The sequence below is a fragment of the Chiloscyllium punctatum genome, chromosome 10 (genome assembly GCF_047496795.1).
Source record: "Chiloscyllium punctatum isolate Juve2018m chromosome 10, sChiPun1.3, whole genome shotgun sequence".
Classification (NCBI taxonomy): Eukaryota; Metazoa; Chordata; class Chondrichthyes; order Orectolobiformes; family Hemiscylliidae; genus Chiloscyllium; species Chiloscyllium punctatum.
Window position 1 is genome coordinate 48,049,328 of NC_092748.1, and position 15,723 is coordinate 48,065,050.

At 39.8% G+C, this 15,723-nt stretch overlaps 1 protein-coding gene across 2 annotated transcripts in view; it reads right to left on the minus strand.

Moving 5' to 3' along the window:
- The window catches only part of dnajc10 (DnaJ (Hsp40) homolog, subfamily C, member 10), a 72,566-nt gene extending 61,741 nt beyond the window's left edge, over positions 1–10,825 (minus strand). The window contains exons 1-3 of one of the 2 annotated variants that reach the window (XM_072579061.1): positions 10,659–10,825; positions 4,630–4,734; positions 2,324–2,692 (exon numbers count right to left, since the gene is read on the minus strand). In XM_072579061.1, coding sequence (XP_072435162.1) covers positions 2,324–2,542 — 219 coding nt within the window. In that variant the 5' untranslated portion in view covers positions 2,543–2,692; positions 4,630–4,734; positions 10,659–10,825. Of the gene's footprint in view, positions 1–2,323; positions 2,693–4,629; positions 4,735–7,673; positions 7,694–10,658 lie in introns of those variants that run through there. The other variant, XM_072579062.1, reaches the window with a different exon arrangement.
- Positions 10,826–15,723: the final 4,898 nt, after the last annotated feature.

Below are 15,723 nucleotides of genomic sequence, written 5' to 3' on the forward strand. Positions count from 1 at the left end.
AGGGTGACTCAGCTCCTGAACCTGTTCGACTTGGAGCAAACATGAACGAAAGGGCTGAACACCAGGGATTTGAGGGGGGGGGGGGGGGGGTGATGAAGCGAAGCAAAAGCAACTGCCCTTGACATTAAAGGCAGCACCTGGCCGAGCATAAAGAAATAGGATTGTGGTACTAGAGGCCAATAATCTCAGTCCCAGCCAAATACTGTAGGAGTTCCTCAAGGTAGCATCCTTGGCCCAACCATTTTAACTGCTTCATTTATGAACTCCTTTCCACCATCAGGTTAGAAGTGGGATTGTTCACTGATGACTGCATCTTTTGAGTCCTCTGGTACTGAAGCAGTCCATATGTAGCAAGTCCTGGATAATCCTCAGGTTTGGGCTGATATGGGGCATGAATATTAATTTACCTCTGAACAGCAGTTGTGAGCAGCATTGCCAAGAAGCAATTACCCAGCCTTCTCTTCTTGATATTCAATGGTATTACCATTGCTGAGATCTCTGCAATCAACAGTCTGTTAGTTACCAATGATTAGAAAATAAATTGGATCAGTCATATAAATACTTCAGTTACAAGACTAAGTCAAAAGCTGCAGATTTGCTGCTGTCGGAGAAAATTACTGCAGGCATTTGCTGTTTTCCAGCACCTGAGATCACAACAGATCAGGTAGCATCCATGGAAAGAGCAAACTGAAGTTTTGAGTTTAGATGACTCTTCATTGGAGCCTCTAATGGACTGTCACCTAGACTCAAAGCATGAGCTTGCTGCCTGACCCACTGTGATCTCCAGCAGTTGTTTTAGCTACACATTCTCTTCCAAGTAACTAATCTCTCTATAGCAACAAGACCATTCATCATCCACAAGGAACAAATCTGAAGTGCGATGGAGTACTCTTCACTTGCTTGGAGGAGTTCAGTGCAGCAACATTGAAGAAGCTTTGCGGCATTCATGACAAAGCACTGCACTTGATTGGTACTCTGTCAATCCCCAAATCACAGTGACAGAAGTATATACTATCTACGAGATGCACTGCAGCAATTCACCACTGCCTTTTCAAGAGCACTTTTCAAACCTCTACAACCTAGAAATTCAAGGAAAGCAAATGCACTGGAGCACTACAACTTGCAAGTTCCCCTTTAAACCACACACCAGTTTGACTTGGAACTATATGGTCATTCCTTCGCTTTCACAGAGTCAAAATCCTGGAACTCACTTCCTAACATTACCTTGGGTCTACCATGGGTGCACATGAATTGCAACAGTGCATGAAGGCAGCTCACCACCAAGAGCAATTAGGAATGAGAAGTAAATGTTATTCAATACAATGATTCTTTCCAATAGATGACAAAAAAACTGCAGAGCAAGTGATATCAGTGTCCTCTGCAAGGTCGGATACTTATTCACTTCATGTGTCTGCAACAGCAAAACATATGCCTAAGGGACAAATATTTAGTGAAATCTGGAAGCAATAGGGTAATAACTTGCTAAGGCATGTAAATGCTCACAAGACAGATTCACAATTATCTTCCACAATACAAAGCTGTGACCCACTGCATGCACAGTTGACAAATAAAATTTTGACAGGAGATCTTTCACTTCAGGTTTCACACCAAAATTACTTTGGTGGGACACAAGCCAGGTATTAAGCATGACAAAGTTTCCATTCGTTAGTTATTGTTGATTTTCACCAAGTTCAATAAGAAAATTTAACACAAATGACCAGACATTTACATTTAGATGAATGGTGCCGAACACCTGTATAACACTCTGCTAATTTAAATAACAAAATCAAAATTTTATCATAAAAGGATTGTAACATTTAGGACACTTGTACACAAAGTTTTTTTGTATTGCGACAAGAGTTGCATTTTCTTTGCCATACAAGAATTCATAATTTGCATATAATCCTAACCTTTTAAATGCACATAATCATTGGAAAACCCAATTTTGGACCAAAGAAATGGATAGTATTTTCATTTAAAAGTTATGATTAACTCACACCATCCAAATTCAAAATGCATTGAAAATGAAATTGGCCTTAGACAAGTAAACTACCATCCTCCAATTTCTGAAAACTGTGCTGACAGAATGCATTTAGCATGGACCGAAATAATTTCTTTAGAGCTGAGCACTAAATTTATGAAACAGCATTATAATTTAGAATCTGCTATACAGAGACTAATTTTTGGGAACTTGTACTGCAAACTGTATTTTGAATTCATGTAAAGGTGGTACAGGAGGTCCTCCTTTACTACAAGTTTTAATAAATACAGTATATCTGAAATACTACAAATTGAAAACATGAATCAAAATTATCCTACTTACCGGATTTTTGTCAGGATGCATTGAGAGTGCAAGTTTCTTAAAAGCTTGCCTTATCTGTCGATTAGTTGCACTTTTTGACAATCCAAGCAATTTATAATAGTCCTCATCAGTGTAAACTATAACTGATAAGCATGTTATAACAAAAATACATAAAATAATTTTGTTTGAGGACTGTTTACGCTTCTCTAAAGTGAGAAAATCAAAGCATAAATGCTCCATTTTGCAGAAGAGAATTTCAATCAACTTTTAATATGCCCGATGTGTGCGTACAATTAAGTTGCTGGCATGGTTCTTGATCTTTGTTTACAACATCTTTATTCTTGAGGCAATTTCAATAATTGGTTGTCATGTTGTCTTCCAAATCATAATCTGTAATCAAAAATAAAACTTCAGATTTTAACTATATTCATCCCTTTTCATGAGGGAAAAAAGTAGAAGCAAATCCACTTTGATCTTATGCAATAGGTTAGCTATATATTGCCATACTTATTCATGATAGCTTCAAACCCATACATGACAGTAGAACACTAGATCAGATGTAGGAAACAATTCCCCATTTATCTCAGCATAATCAGTGCTCTGCTTTCTCTCCTCAGATGCTGCCAGACCTGCTCTTTCTCCAGCAATTTGTTTTTCTTTCAGATCTTGAACATTCACGTTTTACTTTTGTCAAAAATAAGCAGATTTCAAGTATCTGCAGTTCTTTGTTTTATTTTAGTGACATAGCCAGATGTTGCTTTCACATTCAAAAAATAACTGGCCTGATTGATTACTGGGGGGAGGAGTCAGAGATATACAGCACAAAAACAGACCCTTTGGTCCAACTTGTTCATGCCGACCAGATATTCCAACCCAATCCAGTTCCACCTGGCCCATATCCCTCCAAACCCTTCCTATTCGTATACCCATTCAGATACCTTTTAAATGTTGCAATTGTACCAGCTTCCACCACTTCCTCTGGCAGCTCATTCCATACACATTCTATCCTCAAAACGTTGCCGCTTAGGTCTCTTTTATATCATTTCCATCTCACCTTAAACCTATGCCCTCCAGTTCTGGACTCTCCCACCCCAGGGAAAAGACTTCGTCTATTTATCCTATTCATGCCCCTCGTGATTTTATAAACCTCGACAGCAAGCTTTTAGTTATCTTAACTAGTATCAATATCTTGTCCTCATTTTCCACCCCACCAGCCTACATGTAATCTGCCATTTCTGTCACTTCCAAAGCACATCTTTCCCTCCATTAGCAATCCAAAAGGACTGCTCTCTTCACAAAATGGTTCACTCCTCAATTGCACCTTGTCTCTGTGCCACAGCAACTTCCAATTGCAGGACATGTAATACATGGCCTATTGTTTCCTCCTCTTCTCTCACTATCCAAGGTCCTAAACATTCCTATTAAGTGAAACAGCAATCTTCCCGTACTTCTTTCAATTAAGTACACTGTATTTGCTGCTTATAATGTGGTGTTTTCTACATGGAGAAGACCAATGCAGCTTGGGTGAGCGCTTTTCAGAAGAGCTGTATTCATTCAGCAAGAATGACTCCATGCTGGTAGATGCTTGACATTAATTCACCACTTTGCTCTCATACTCACATTTCAGTCCTTCACCTGTTGCACGTGTTGTAGTAAAATTGAAGAGACAGCTTCCTTTTCTTTGAAAAAGGATGAGCCAGTCTAAATCTTGCTTACATGTTCTTATTTTTGAAAGGAGAGGATTATTATTCTGCCATTCACACCGAAAGGAAAAACGTTTTGTTACTTTACTACAACAATTCGGACTGTCTTTTCCTTTTGTTAGGTAACATTCTTGTCATTTCATTTCTCCTACCTTCTGCTCTGTCCCAGACTCTTTTGTTCTCCCTTCCTTTCTGTTGACAACAGTGTACAACCAAGGTTTCTACTTTCCTTCAGAACACTCATTTCGGACTTGAAACTTTAACTCTGGGCTTTATCTCTAGATGTTGCCAATACTGTCGAGTATTTCCAGCACTTACTGCTTGTATTTCAGATCTCTAACATTTACAAATGTTTTACTTTTCTCAAAAAAGCAAGCATTTTAGCCAGACCCATAATTCAGTGGAAGAGGAAACACCTAACCAAATCATGTGGACAACACGTGCACATTTCTTTACATTTGTATGATCAAATTTTGTGAATGACCACATAACAATAAATTATTTCACTTATTATTTTATAAAATGCCTTTCTTCTTTCAGAGCACAGTAATTGTTGTGTGGGCAAATCGAACAACCAATTTAAACACAGAATAAAACCTATAAATAGCAATTAAGTAACCTGACCAGATGATGTGCTTTGGTGTCACTTGCCAACGAATAACGGTTGATTAGAAGATGGAGACAACTCGCATACTCTTCTTCAAGGTATCTCAAGGTCTTTTATAGCACCTAAACAAGCAAATTGGACCTTGGTTTAATCTACAAGTTAAACATCTAATTCTATAGCACACTCTCAACATTATACTGAACCTTCAAACAAGATCATGTGCTTAAATCACGGAATGTAGCTTGAACCTACACAACAGTATGAGTTTACATTGCTTTTAAAAATGCCAGGTAGCATAATACCATTCACTGGCAAATCAGTTCTGTTCATATCCTACCATGTATGGTACTGGATATCCAGGAAAAGTATTACTAAAGATGTAGATACTAGAAATTTGAAATAAAAAACTAAAAAGTATGGAAAATGAAGGTTATCAGTTTATTTGTGGAGAGGAAAAATGAAACATTTCAGGGTAGTCTGAAGGTGACAGCTTTCAAACGTTCATCATTTGTCATAAAATCCTAGTTCATTTTTCCACACACCATTGATGGAAGTGCAGTACGAGTTGCTTGTCTGCAGTCTGCATGTGTGCTTCAAATTTGCCAAATTGTGTAAACCAAAGCAGAATGCTTTATCATTGTTTATTAAAGTGTAATAGCTAGCAGGGTACATTTCAAATCATAATATATGCACTGAATTTAAAAGAATCACTTGAGCTTGATTCTATCCTTTCAAATTTAAGACTTACCCAGAGAAATTACTTTTGAGGATCCTAAGATATACTATTAAGAGAACTAAACTGAAGAAGTGAACGGAGCATCTGACGAGCAATTGAGCATAATATTAAAGCATATTGCTAAATTATTTTTCTGAATTTTGAACAGATGCTCAATAAATCATGTGGCATCACTGAATAGTACAATTTCTGGTTGACAACTGGAATCAAATTTCTTCAGAAATTCCCTCAGATCTGTGATTAAATGTTAATCTGCAGTGTCCATTATACAATACTTAATGATGAATTGGTATGGACATGTTTCTGGTTATATATTCGAAGGGTTTTATCCAATTGCAAATACCATTAGATAAACCGCCACATTGTTGGATTAAGTTTCAAAACACCTGTTTGCCAAGTTAACCATAGCAACATCCATGACACACCCAGCCAAATGATCGATATCCAAGAGTACAATAGTATTTACACTCAAGGTTCATTCTGAACTAAGTTATGTAAACTGAATAGAAAATGAGAATATGCTATTTTAAAGAGGTAATTCCATCAACATTAGCTTTGACCACTTTTCTGGATGCCCGAAGGTCAAGTACCATGCGTGTACCATAAAGAATTCACTTGTCATTTGAGGGAGTTATGCTATCAGGCACCATCAGACTGTTTAGTTTTCAGCTGCCTGCAAGTATGTTCCCTAAGCTTTGCAGAGGAACTGAAGCATTGACTTTAGTACAACACTCCTGCCATGATCATGGGGTTCAAAGCTTGAATCCAGGAGTTAAAACATTTAGATAGGATCAGAATCTGTAAATGCAGTGTCAATTTTTAAAAACAATTCTGCTTTAAAGTCTACCATTTAACATACTATTTGATTTCTTCTCAAATATTAATTCACAAATGTAACTGTCAGTATGAGCTTCTTCCTCTGGGTTTAGTCCCAGTGCAAACTGCAAGGTAGTTCAACTAAAAGTTTGTATCTAATTCGGCCACTTACAGTAACTACGCAAGTACAGTCTATTTTAGATGGTATTCCTGTTGCGACATCGGTGGTTCCCAGAAGTTTCAAATAATCACATTTCTGGATACAAAATTCTGGATCATCCTTCAAATATATTTCCCAGATCACACCATGCGCTGCAGTCGAATACACTGTTGCTTAGCACCTGACCATAGTGCTGGAGTGATATCACACACTGGCTGTAAATATGCATAATAAAGTTCCTCAATAATATTCCCCTTTAAAAAGATAATGCCTCCATATAATCAAAAAGGACTGTTCAAATCATTAACCTGAGACATTGAAGAGATACCATTCTTGATTGCAGGTGAATGCTCTCTCAGTATGCCAGTATGGGTGGTACTTTGTGGTGGCTATTATTTCCTCTGCCTATTTCTGTACTTCAGGCAAATGTTACATGTAGATAACACTCTATTGATGTTTTTGTAGATGCCTATCCCCTTCAGAACTTACACAAGGCTTCTCCAATTATAAATGACGCATGTACTGGGAGAAGCTTCAATAGGAGATGAATCTTTATACATATATCCTTGTGTTGACAATACAACCTGCTAGCAGAATTTCACTTCCTGGCTGATATGTTCCGAGTTAAATTGTAACTCTGAAGCCTAAAGGAGTAACCTGTGTAGTGTTGTTGGTGTCGATATGGATTTTCCATGTAGATCCGTTCCAATGAACGATGATTACTCCCTATGTATTTATGGGAGAAAGTTCATAACATTTCTCACATTCATGCACAATTGCAAAAAGATTTTTCTTGGTTGACATATGTAGGTTTGGCTGATGTTATCTGATCATTGATTCTTAACAGCTCTTGTAGCCTTGCTGTGTACATATTCTGAATCTTACTTATGAAACACCAAATTAAAATCAAGCCAAAAGAAACTTCAGGTTTTTGTCGTCTCTTGAATCTTCCATCCCAAAAAGATAGCTAGGATATTTTCAGGTCTCAATTTGAATCAATCAGGTGTTTACACCATGCCAAAGAACCAGTATTCTGACACCTTCACAACACATTTATTTACATTCAGCTTAATGCTAACTTTCCTCATTCTCTCTACGGCTTCACGATCTTTTTCATCGACAGCATAGATCTAGTTTTCATCAGCTCCAACAACTGCATCTTCACTACCTCTTTGTTTCATCTACTTTCTACTACAATACATTGTGGCTCACTTTTGAGGCTAAACAAGGTAATCTGCAGCAAGTTGTACCAACCAAAAGATATAATTGAATGTAATCAAGAGCAAAGATTTCTTGTCAATTCCAAAAGCGTTTCAGGTTTCAAGTCTAGTGAAAATGTTAGCCCCTACCATTCATTGTTGGTGCGATTCTTCCAGTGTTAAATGGGTTAGTAATAGCTCTCTCGATGTTTAGAACCTAGGCAAAAAAAGGAATGGTCCATTTTCATTTCTTTCTCACCATGATGGAATTACACATATCTATAATTTCTCTTATTCAGGAATCAGTCACTTCCATTTATCTTTGAAGCTTTACTTTTCTATAGGCATATTACATGGCAGTGGGTCAAGTGTGTGGATGAATCACTTTTCTTCTCTGGATCAACAGTGATGAGTTATGAAAAATCTTAAAACATCCAAGACTTCCATCATAAAACATTCTAGGTACATTTATAGCAGATCTCATGTTTTTAATCACAGACTTTTCTTCAAATCAGTTTTACTACCTTCAACCATTGGTCATGCCTCCTTCATTTCATAGCTTACTGAGATCAGCTGTAGTGTTTTGCAACTGCTCAACCTGAGAATGCAGGGCCATCTGTTTCCGTGACAAAGAACATATCACTAACATACTTTCCTTTGCACGCCCTTCTGATTTGTGTTGTTAGTAGCTATTGAATTTCCTCCAACGTGTTGTTGAAATAACATTGCTCTATTTCAGGTTATCCTTCTTTCAGGTTTTTCCAAAAGATCTTCTGATACAGACTGAGCAGGATATTCCAGCTCTGCTTCTAGAATCAAGTTTCAGCTTTGTAGTTGGTGCTTATTTTATCATTTTCTTTCAAACTGGAAAGTTTTATGCATTTCTTCTCTTTGAAAAGTTTCACATCCACACACAGTTCATGTAGTTGTATGGTTCCTTAGTCTATTGCATCTTCAAACATATCATCTTTTTCCCCGGATATGACTATCCTGGCTTTTTATCCTTTTTTTTCTTCCTCTGTGAAGAATCTCCCCCAATTATATTTTTTTAAAAAAACCCACACACTACCACCTAAGTGCCATAGTGTTGCTCTATCGCTCTCCAAGCAATTGCTTTGCTATCTTCCTTTGTTCTTTCACATCTTTATCCAGTGATTGTACTTACCACAAACTCTGCATTTTTATCTATAAATAGGACATTGATTTCTGTGAACTTGTATTCTTCTCCAGCTTTTGTAAACCTCTTTATTTGATATGTAATATTTTGCTCTTATTTTACTGTATCAACCAAGCTCCTTTTCTCTGGTGTGAATTGAAGGCGAGCATTTTCGTAGACAGCATCTTCATCTAATGCATCATCTCTTTTTTTTTATATTCTTACGCAGAAATTCTTACGCAGCACTGACATCCAAAACTGGTTGAACTTTATTCAAAGCCATTTCACAAATCCTGCCATGTGCTACACAGTGACACATGTTACTCAGCATTAGATTACCACCTTATGACTGTAAGACATTCTGGATACAAGTATGCATAAGATAGATACAAACAAGGTAAAAATATAATAAACCAAATATTTTGGGAATAATCATCTGTGGTTACATCCTTTTTACATTCTAACTGCCAATCTGTAGATTTGTAGATCCCATGCTTAACTCACCACATCTGGTGACAGCAGTTTTGACTTCATTGATCATTGATTTTTGAACCACAGCTGAAGCAGGTGGCTTTGAAAGCAAGTTTGCATAAGCATTTATCAAAATGATTTCTTACTGATGCTAGATTCCATCGTAAATAGTGTACTTGCAGTGCAGAACTGCTTTACAGTAGAGTTGTACAGGGTTAAAAAAAGTAAACAATCTAAAACTAAACTTTCCAGAACTCCAGGATTTAGGTAAATCATAATCAAACATACACACTGAACATTTTTAAAAGCTGATTTTTGTTCTTTATAAATCATTCACAGAAAATTGCTCGACTGATTATGTGTGTAGCAGCTGTAAATTTATTTTGCTGAATTTGCAAGTTGGTCCTGAAATAAGTACTAATTCCACAGACAAATCACTTAAAAGTTAGGATTCTAAATTTTAAAAAACAGATTATTCTTCCTTTGACTTTCTATGAGTCAATTATAACAAAAAAAATTAACACCATGGCCCCACCCCCATTCACCTACTGTACTCTTTGCTTCCTTCCCCTTCCCCACCCATTTATCTCTCCACCCTGGAGGCTTCCTGCCTCTATTCCTGATGAAGGGCTTTTGCCCGAAATATTGATTTTCCTGCTCCTCGGATGCTGCCTGACCTGCTGTGCTTTTCCAGCACCACTCTGATCAGAAATTAAGCTCACCCTATAAAATTACATAAACAATGAAGTGTGTTGAACTCCTGAACTATCTGACATTTCAAACACGAGCAAATAATCAATTGGTGATATGTGGGCTTGGTGTATCAATACAGAGAGGAATGAGAATTAATGAAAACGCAGAAAGTCACTTAAAAAAAGTATCTTGCCTCAAAGGGTTAACTTTTCAGGTACAGATCCTATGTCCAAATGAAGTTGGAAGAAAAGCAAACTCCTTCACTGGATTCAAATGACACATATGGGACGGGTCAAAAAACGAAAATCAATGAATTAATGCTTGTAAACAGATTAGCTGGAATCCATAGCAACAACTCTTATTCAGGCAAACGAAATGGAATTGATGAGGGAATTCCTCTGTCACACTTCAGATCCAAACAATGAGTTAAACAACAGGAAACTTTTAACGATCATTTTACCGACCCACTTTTACAATCAGAACTTCTTAAAGTTGTTTCACGCCAATCGAGTTTATTATAACTTCCTTTTCCCTACCTGGGAAAAGGTATTGCATTGTCACCTGTTTGGGCACATCCCCATCAACATTCCTCCATCTGTCCTTTCTAGAATTCTCCATCCCCTCGTCCCCTCGTCCCCTCGTCCATCAATGGGACTGGACTGACTCTCCACTTTTGACAGTTATCCTCCCCCCCCCCCAAAATGCACACGCGAGATGCTGGAAGAACCGCACACAGCGACCAAGCGGCGACCGCCGGAGAGAAGGAGGAAAACGGCCGCTCCTTGACTGGCCATGGCGGTGGCGGGTTCACTCACCAGCCGCTCGGTGTCTTTCTCGCCGCGGATCCTGTTTGAGCCTCCACACGTCCGGCCCGGACTCCTCTACCCGACGCACTTGTGTCCGGGAGAGCGCGCCGCCTTCCTCTCACACACCCCTGAGCAGGCCCCGCCCCGAGCCGGATACTTTTCCAGGATACGCAGACAAAGGGCCGAATGACGTCAGGGGCCCCGAGCGTGCCACGTGTAATCCGGCTGTGGAGCTCTGACCAATGGCAGAGCGCCAGGCTTGTTACATTCACACAATGAGCAAAGCCCCGTGGGCGATCCATTGGACTGATGATACATTCATGACAAGTAGCGAGTGAAAGAAGTTTAAGAACCGACTTAACCTTGGGCCTTAAATGCGATGAAGATGAAACGTTGTGGGACCCTGATAATGTCCCTACCACTGGGTTAGGAGGCCAGGATTCAAGCCCCACCTACCCTGGTGGTGTGCATTAACATCTCTGAGCGGAATGATTTTGCATGAAGAGAATGCACTCATCGGTGGCAAATGAACCTCAACGATATCTTGCTTGCAGAAAGATGTAGGGTTAAAAGTTCACAATGCATCTTCATCTTAGGGCGTCTGTGTCAAGTGGCTTTAGTGTATCACTTAAAGTGTAAATCATGCAAACAGAACCTACGGATTTTTTCTGTGAAATCTAATCAAACTACAGAATTGCTGCTGTGCAGCAGGACTGCCAAGATTGTTACATGTGAGACTTTGCTAGGTCCAGTGTTGTGGTATTAGTCTAGGCTCCCAACCGAATCACGGAAAGTATGCAGCACAGAAAGAGGCCATTGTTTTTATATTGTCTGCACCGGTCAAAAAATGTGCCATTCAGCCTAATCACGCATACAGCATTTGATCCAAAACACTGCTGGTTATGGCATTTGAAGCACAGTTGGACACAATTTAAATAAATTCATAGATCATCGAAACATCAAATCCCTATAGTGTGGCAAGAGGCCATTTGGCCCATCAAGTTTGCATTGACTCTCCAAAGACAAACCCACCAGAGTATTTACTATTTACTTGCCTATTTACTATGACTAACCTACCTAGCCTATACATCCTTGGACACGGTGGACAATTTAGCAAGGCCAATCCACTTACCGTGCAAATCTTTGGTCTGTGGGAGGAAATCAGAGGAAACCCATACAGACACGGGGAATGTGTAAACTCCACACAGTCGCCCAAGGGTGGAGTTTAACTCAGGTCCCTGTGCTATGAGACAGCAGTGCTCTGCTTCTTTGCCACTTTCAGGCAGCAAGTACAGTACATCTGAGGGGGGCGGTCCGAAACCTGTTGATCTTCCAGCTGAAGGAGTTGACCCCGACTGAGTGTTGCAGACTGGCACATTCCAAGGTCCAAGACTACGTGTTGAGGGACGCGCTGAAGCTTGGGGCAGCTGCCGCCAAGGCGCGGTGGGGAAAGACCACCGTGTAAGATCGGCCTGCCTAAAGAAGAACAGGGGGCCCATGCGGACGTTTTTTGGGCTCTGCTGATGCCTCAGCCAACTATATGCATAAGATTGAGAAATGCACAGACCTGTATATAGCAATGATAAATTCGAATCTGTGTTTGTAAATATGTATGGCATGACCAAATGTACAGACCATCAAATCATTTATGAATAAAGTATATTTTTGAAATTAAAAAAATCTGAGCAGAAAAGTCTTTCCTCAACTCTAATCCTTGAACCAAATTCTCCTCTGATCACTGACCTCTGCTCCGATAAATAGGTCCTCTCCATATCTTCTGTACAGGCCACTCACAATTTGTTCTTTTTCTTTCATTCATTCATGGGATGTGGGGCATCACTGGCTGTGCAAGCATTTACTGCCCATCGCTGTTTGCCCTTGTAGTGGTGGTGGTGAGCTGCCTTCTTGAACCACTGCAATCCATGTGCTGTCGGCTTACTCACAATGCCACAAGGGAGGGAGTTCCAGTTTGACCCTGTGACACTTAAATAATGCTGATTTATTTCCAGGTCAGGATGATGAATGGCTTGGACAGGAATTTGCAGGAGGTGATGTTCCCATTTATCTATTGTCCTTGGCCTAGATAGAATGGTTGTGGGGTGCTGTCTAAGGTGATTTGGTGAATTTCTGCAGTGCATCTTGTGGATGGTATGCACTGCTGCTACAACATTTTGGTGTTAGAGAGATTGGGTGTTTGCGGATGTGGTGCCAATCAAGGTGACTGCTTTGTCATGGATGGTGGCAAGCTTCTTGTGTGTTGTTGGCACTTCATCCTTCCAGGCATGTGGGGAGTATTTCATCACACTCCTGACTTGTATCTTGCAGATGATAGAGACAGGCTTTGAGGAATCAGGAGGTGAGTCACTTGCTCCAAGATTCCTAACCACTGACCTGCTTTTGTTTAGTCATAATTTTGTGCCGTTCAGTTTCTGGCCAATGATAACATGCAGGTTGTTGATATAAGGGCTTCAGTGATTGTGATGTCATTGAATGTAAAGGGGTGATGGTTAGATTCTGTCTTGAAGATAGACATTACCTGGCATTTGTGTGACGCAAGTATTGATTGCCATTTTTTAATTCTGGATGTTACCAAGGAATTGTGGCATTTGAACATAGACTGTTTCAGTATCTGAGGAGTCGCACATGGTGGTAAACATTGTACAATCATCAGCGAACATCCCACATCTGATCTTATGGTAAGGGAAAATGATTGATAAAGCAGCTGTAGATGGTTGGGCCTAGCACGCTACACTGGCGAACTCCCGCAGAGATGTTCTGGAGCTGAGATCACCGACCTCCAACACCAAAACCATCTTCCTATTTGTCAGGTATGACTCCAACTGGTGGAGAGTTTGTCCCCTGATACCCGTTGATTCCACAGTCATAGAGTCATATTGTACTGAAACAGAGCTTTTGGTCCAAATAGTCCATGCCGACCCCATTCCCAAACTAAGCCAGTTCGACCATCCCTCCAAACCTTTCTTATTCATGTACTTATCCTAATGTCTTTTAAATGTTATAACTGTACTTACATTCATCACATCCTCTGGCAGCTCATTCCACTTACTCACCACTGTTTGTGTAAAAAAGTTGCCCCTCATGTCCTTTTTAAATCTTCATCCTCTCACCTTAAAAATATGCCCCCTGGTTTTGAACTCACCCACTTCAGGGAAAAGACTTTTGCTATTCACTTTATCTATGCCCCTCATGATTTTATAAACCTCTATAAGGCCACCCCTCAACTTCCTGTGCTCCAGTGAAGTAAGTTCCAGCCTATTCATTAAGTCTGATGAAGGGCTAATGCCCAAAATGTCAATTCTTCTGTTCCTTGGATACTGCTTGACCTGCTGTGCATTTCCAGCACCACATGCTCAACTCTGATCTCCAGCATCTGCAGTCCTCGCTTTTTCCAGCCTATTTTTGTAACTCAAATCCTCCATTCCCAGCAACATACTGGTAAATCTTTTACGAATCCTGTCCAGGATAATAATATCCTTCCTATCTATTCTTTGATAAGGTTCCATATGGTTATTGGAGAAAATTTGGGGGCATGGGATTGAAGGGAATTTCACATTTTGGATAAAAAAACTGGCTTTCTGTAAGAAGTCAACAAGTGGTGGTTAATGAAAAATATTCAGCCTGGAGTCCAGTTAACAGTGGTGTGCCACAAGGATCTGTTTTGGGACCATTGTTGTTTGTTATTTTTACAAATGACTTGGATGCAGGCATAGGTGGATGGTTTAGTAAGTTTGCAAATGATACAAAAGTTGGTGGAGTGGTGGACAGTGTGGAAGACTGTTGCAGCTTGCAGGGTGACTTGGATAAACTGCAGAATTGGGCTGACCAGGTGGAAAATGAAGTTCAATGTGAAATGATTCACTTTGGGAAGAATAACAGGAAGGCAGAATACTAGGTCAATGGAAAGATTCTTGGTGTCCATGTACATAGATCCCTGAAGGTTGCCACTCAGGTTGATAGTGCTGTTAAGAAGGCATACGGTGTGTTAGGTTTTATTGGTAAAGGGATTTAGTTCCACAGCCATAATGTCTTGCTGCAACTGTACAAAATGCTCGTGCAGCCTCACTTGGAATATTGTGTACAGTTCTGGTTGCCCCATTACGGGAAGGATGCGGAAGCATTGGAAAAGGTGCAGTGGAGATTTACCAGGATGTTGCCTGGTCTGGAGCGAAGGTCATATGAGGAAGGGCTGAGGACTTGGATCTGTTCTCATTGGAGAGAAGAAGGCTTAGAGGGGATTTAATAGAGACATACAAAATGATCAGATGATTAGATAGGGTAAACAGTGAGTCTTTTTCCTAGGGTGATGACGTCTGCTTGTTCGAGGCGGCATTAGCTGCAAATTGAGGGGTCATAGATTTAAGACAGATGTCAGAGGCAGGTTCTTTACTCAGAGATGGTAAGGGCGTAGAATGCCCTGCCTACCAAAGTAGTTAACTCAACCACATTAGGGGCATTTAAACAGTCCTTGGATAAGCATATGGATGATGATGAGATATGTAGGGAGATAGGCTTAGATTAGTTAACGGGTCAGTGCAACATCGAGGGCCAAAGGGCCTATTCTGCGCTGTATTGTTCTATGTTCTATGTTCCTAAAACAGGGCTACCAGAATTGCACACAGTACTCCAAATGAGACCTCATCAACTGTTATATAACATCAACATGACATCCCAACTCCTATTCTCAAAGGTTTGAGCAATGAAAGCAAGTGTGCTGAACACCTTTTAATCATCATGTTTACCTGTGATGCAAATTTCAAAAAATTATGTACCTGAGGTCTCTACCGTTAATAAGTCCTGCCCTTGTTTGTTTTACCAAAATACACCTCATTTTATCCAAATTAAACTACATCTGCCATTCTTCAGCCCATTGACCCAATTGATCAAGATATCTTTGTAAACTTAGATAACCTACTTCACTGTCAACTATACCACTAATTTTGGTGTCACAACAAACTTACTAATTCTTATCCAAATTGTTCATATAAACAACAAACAATGAACACCATTGGTCACAGGCCTCCAGTCTGAAAAACAATCTTCAACCCTCTGTCTC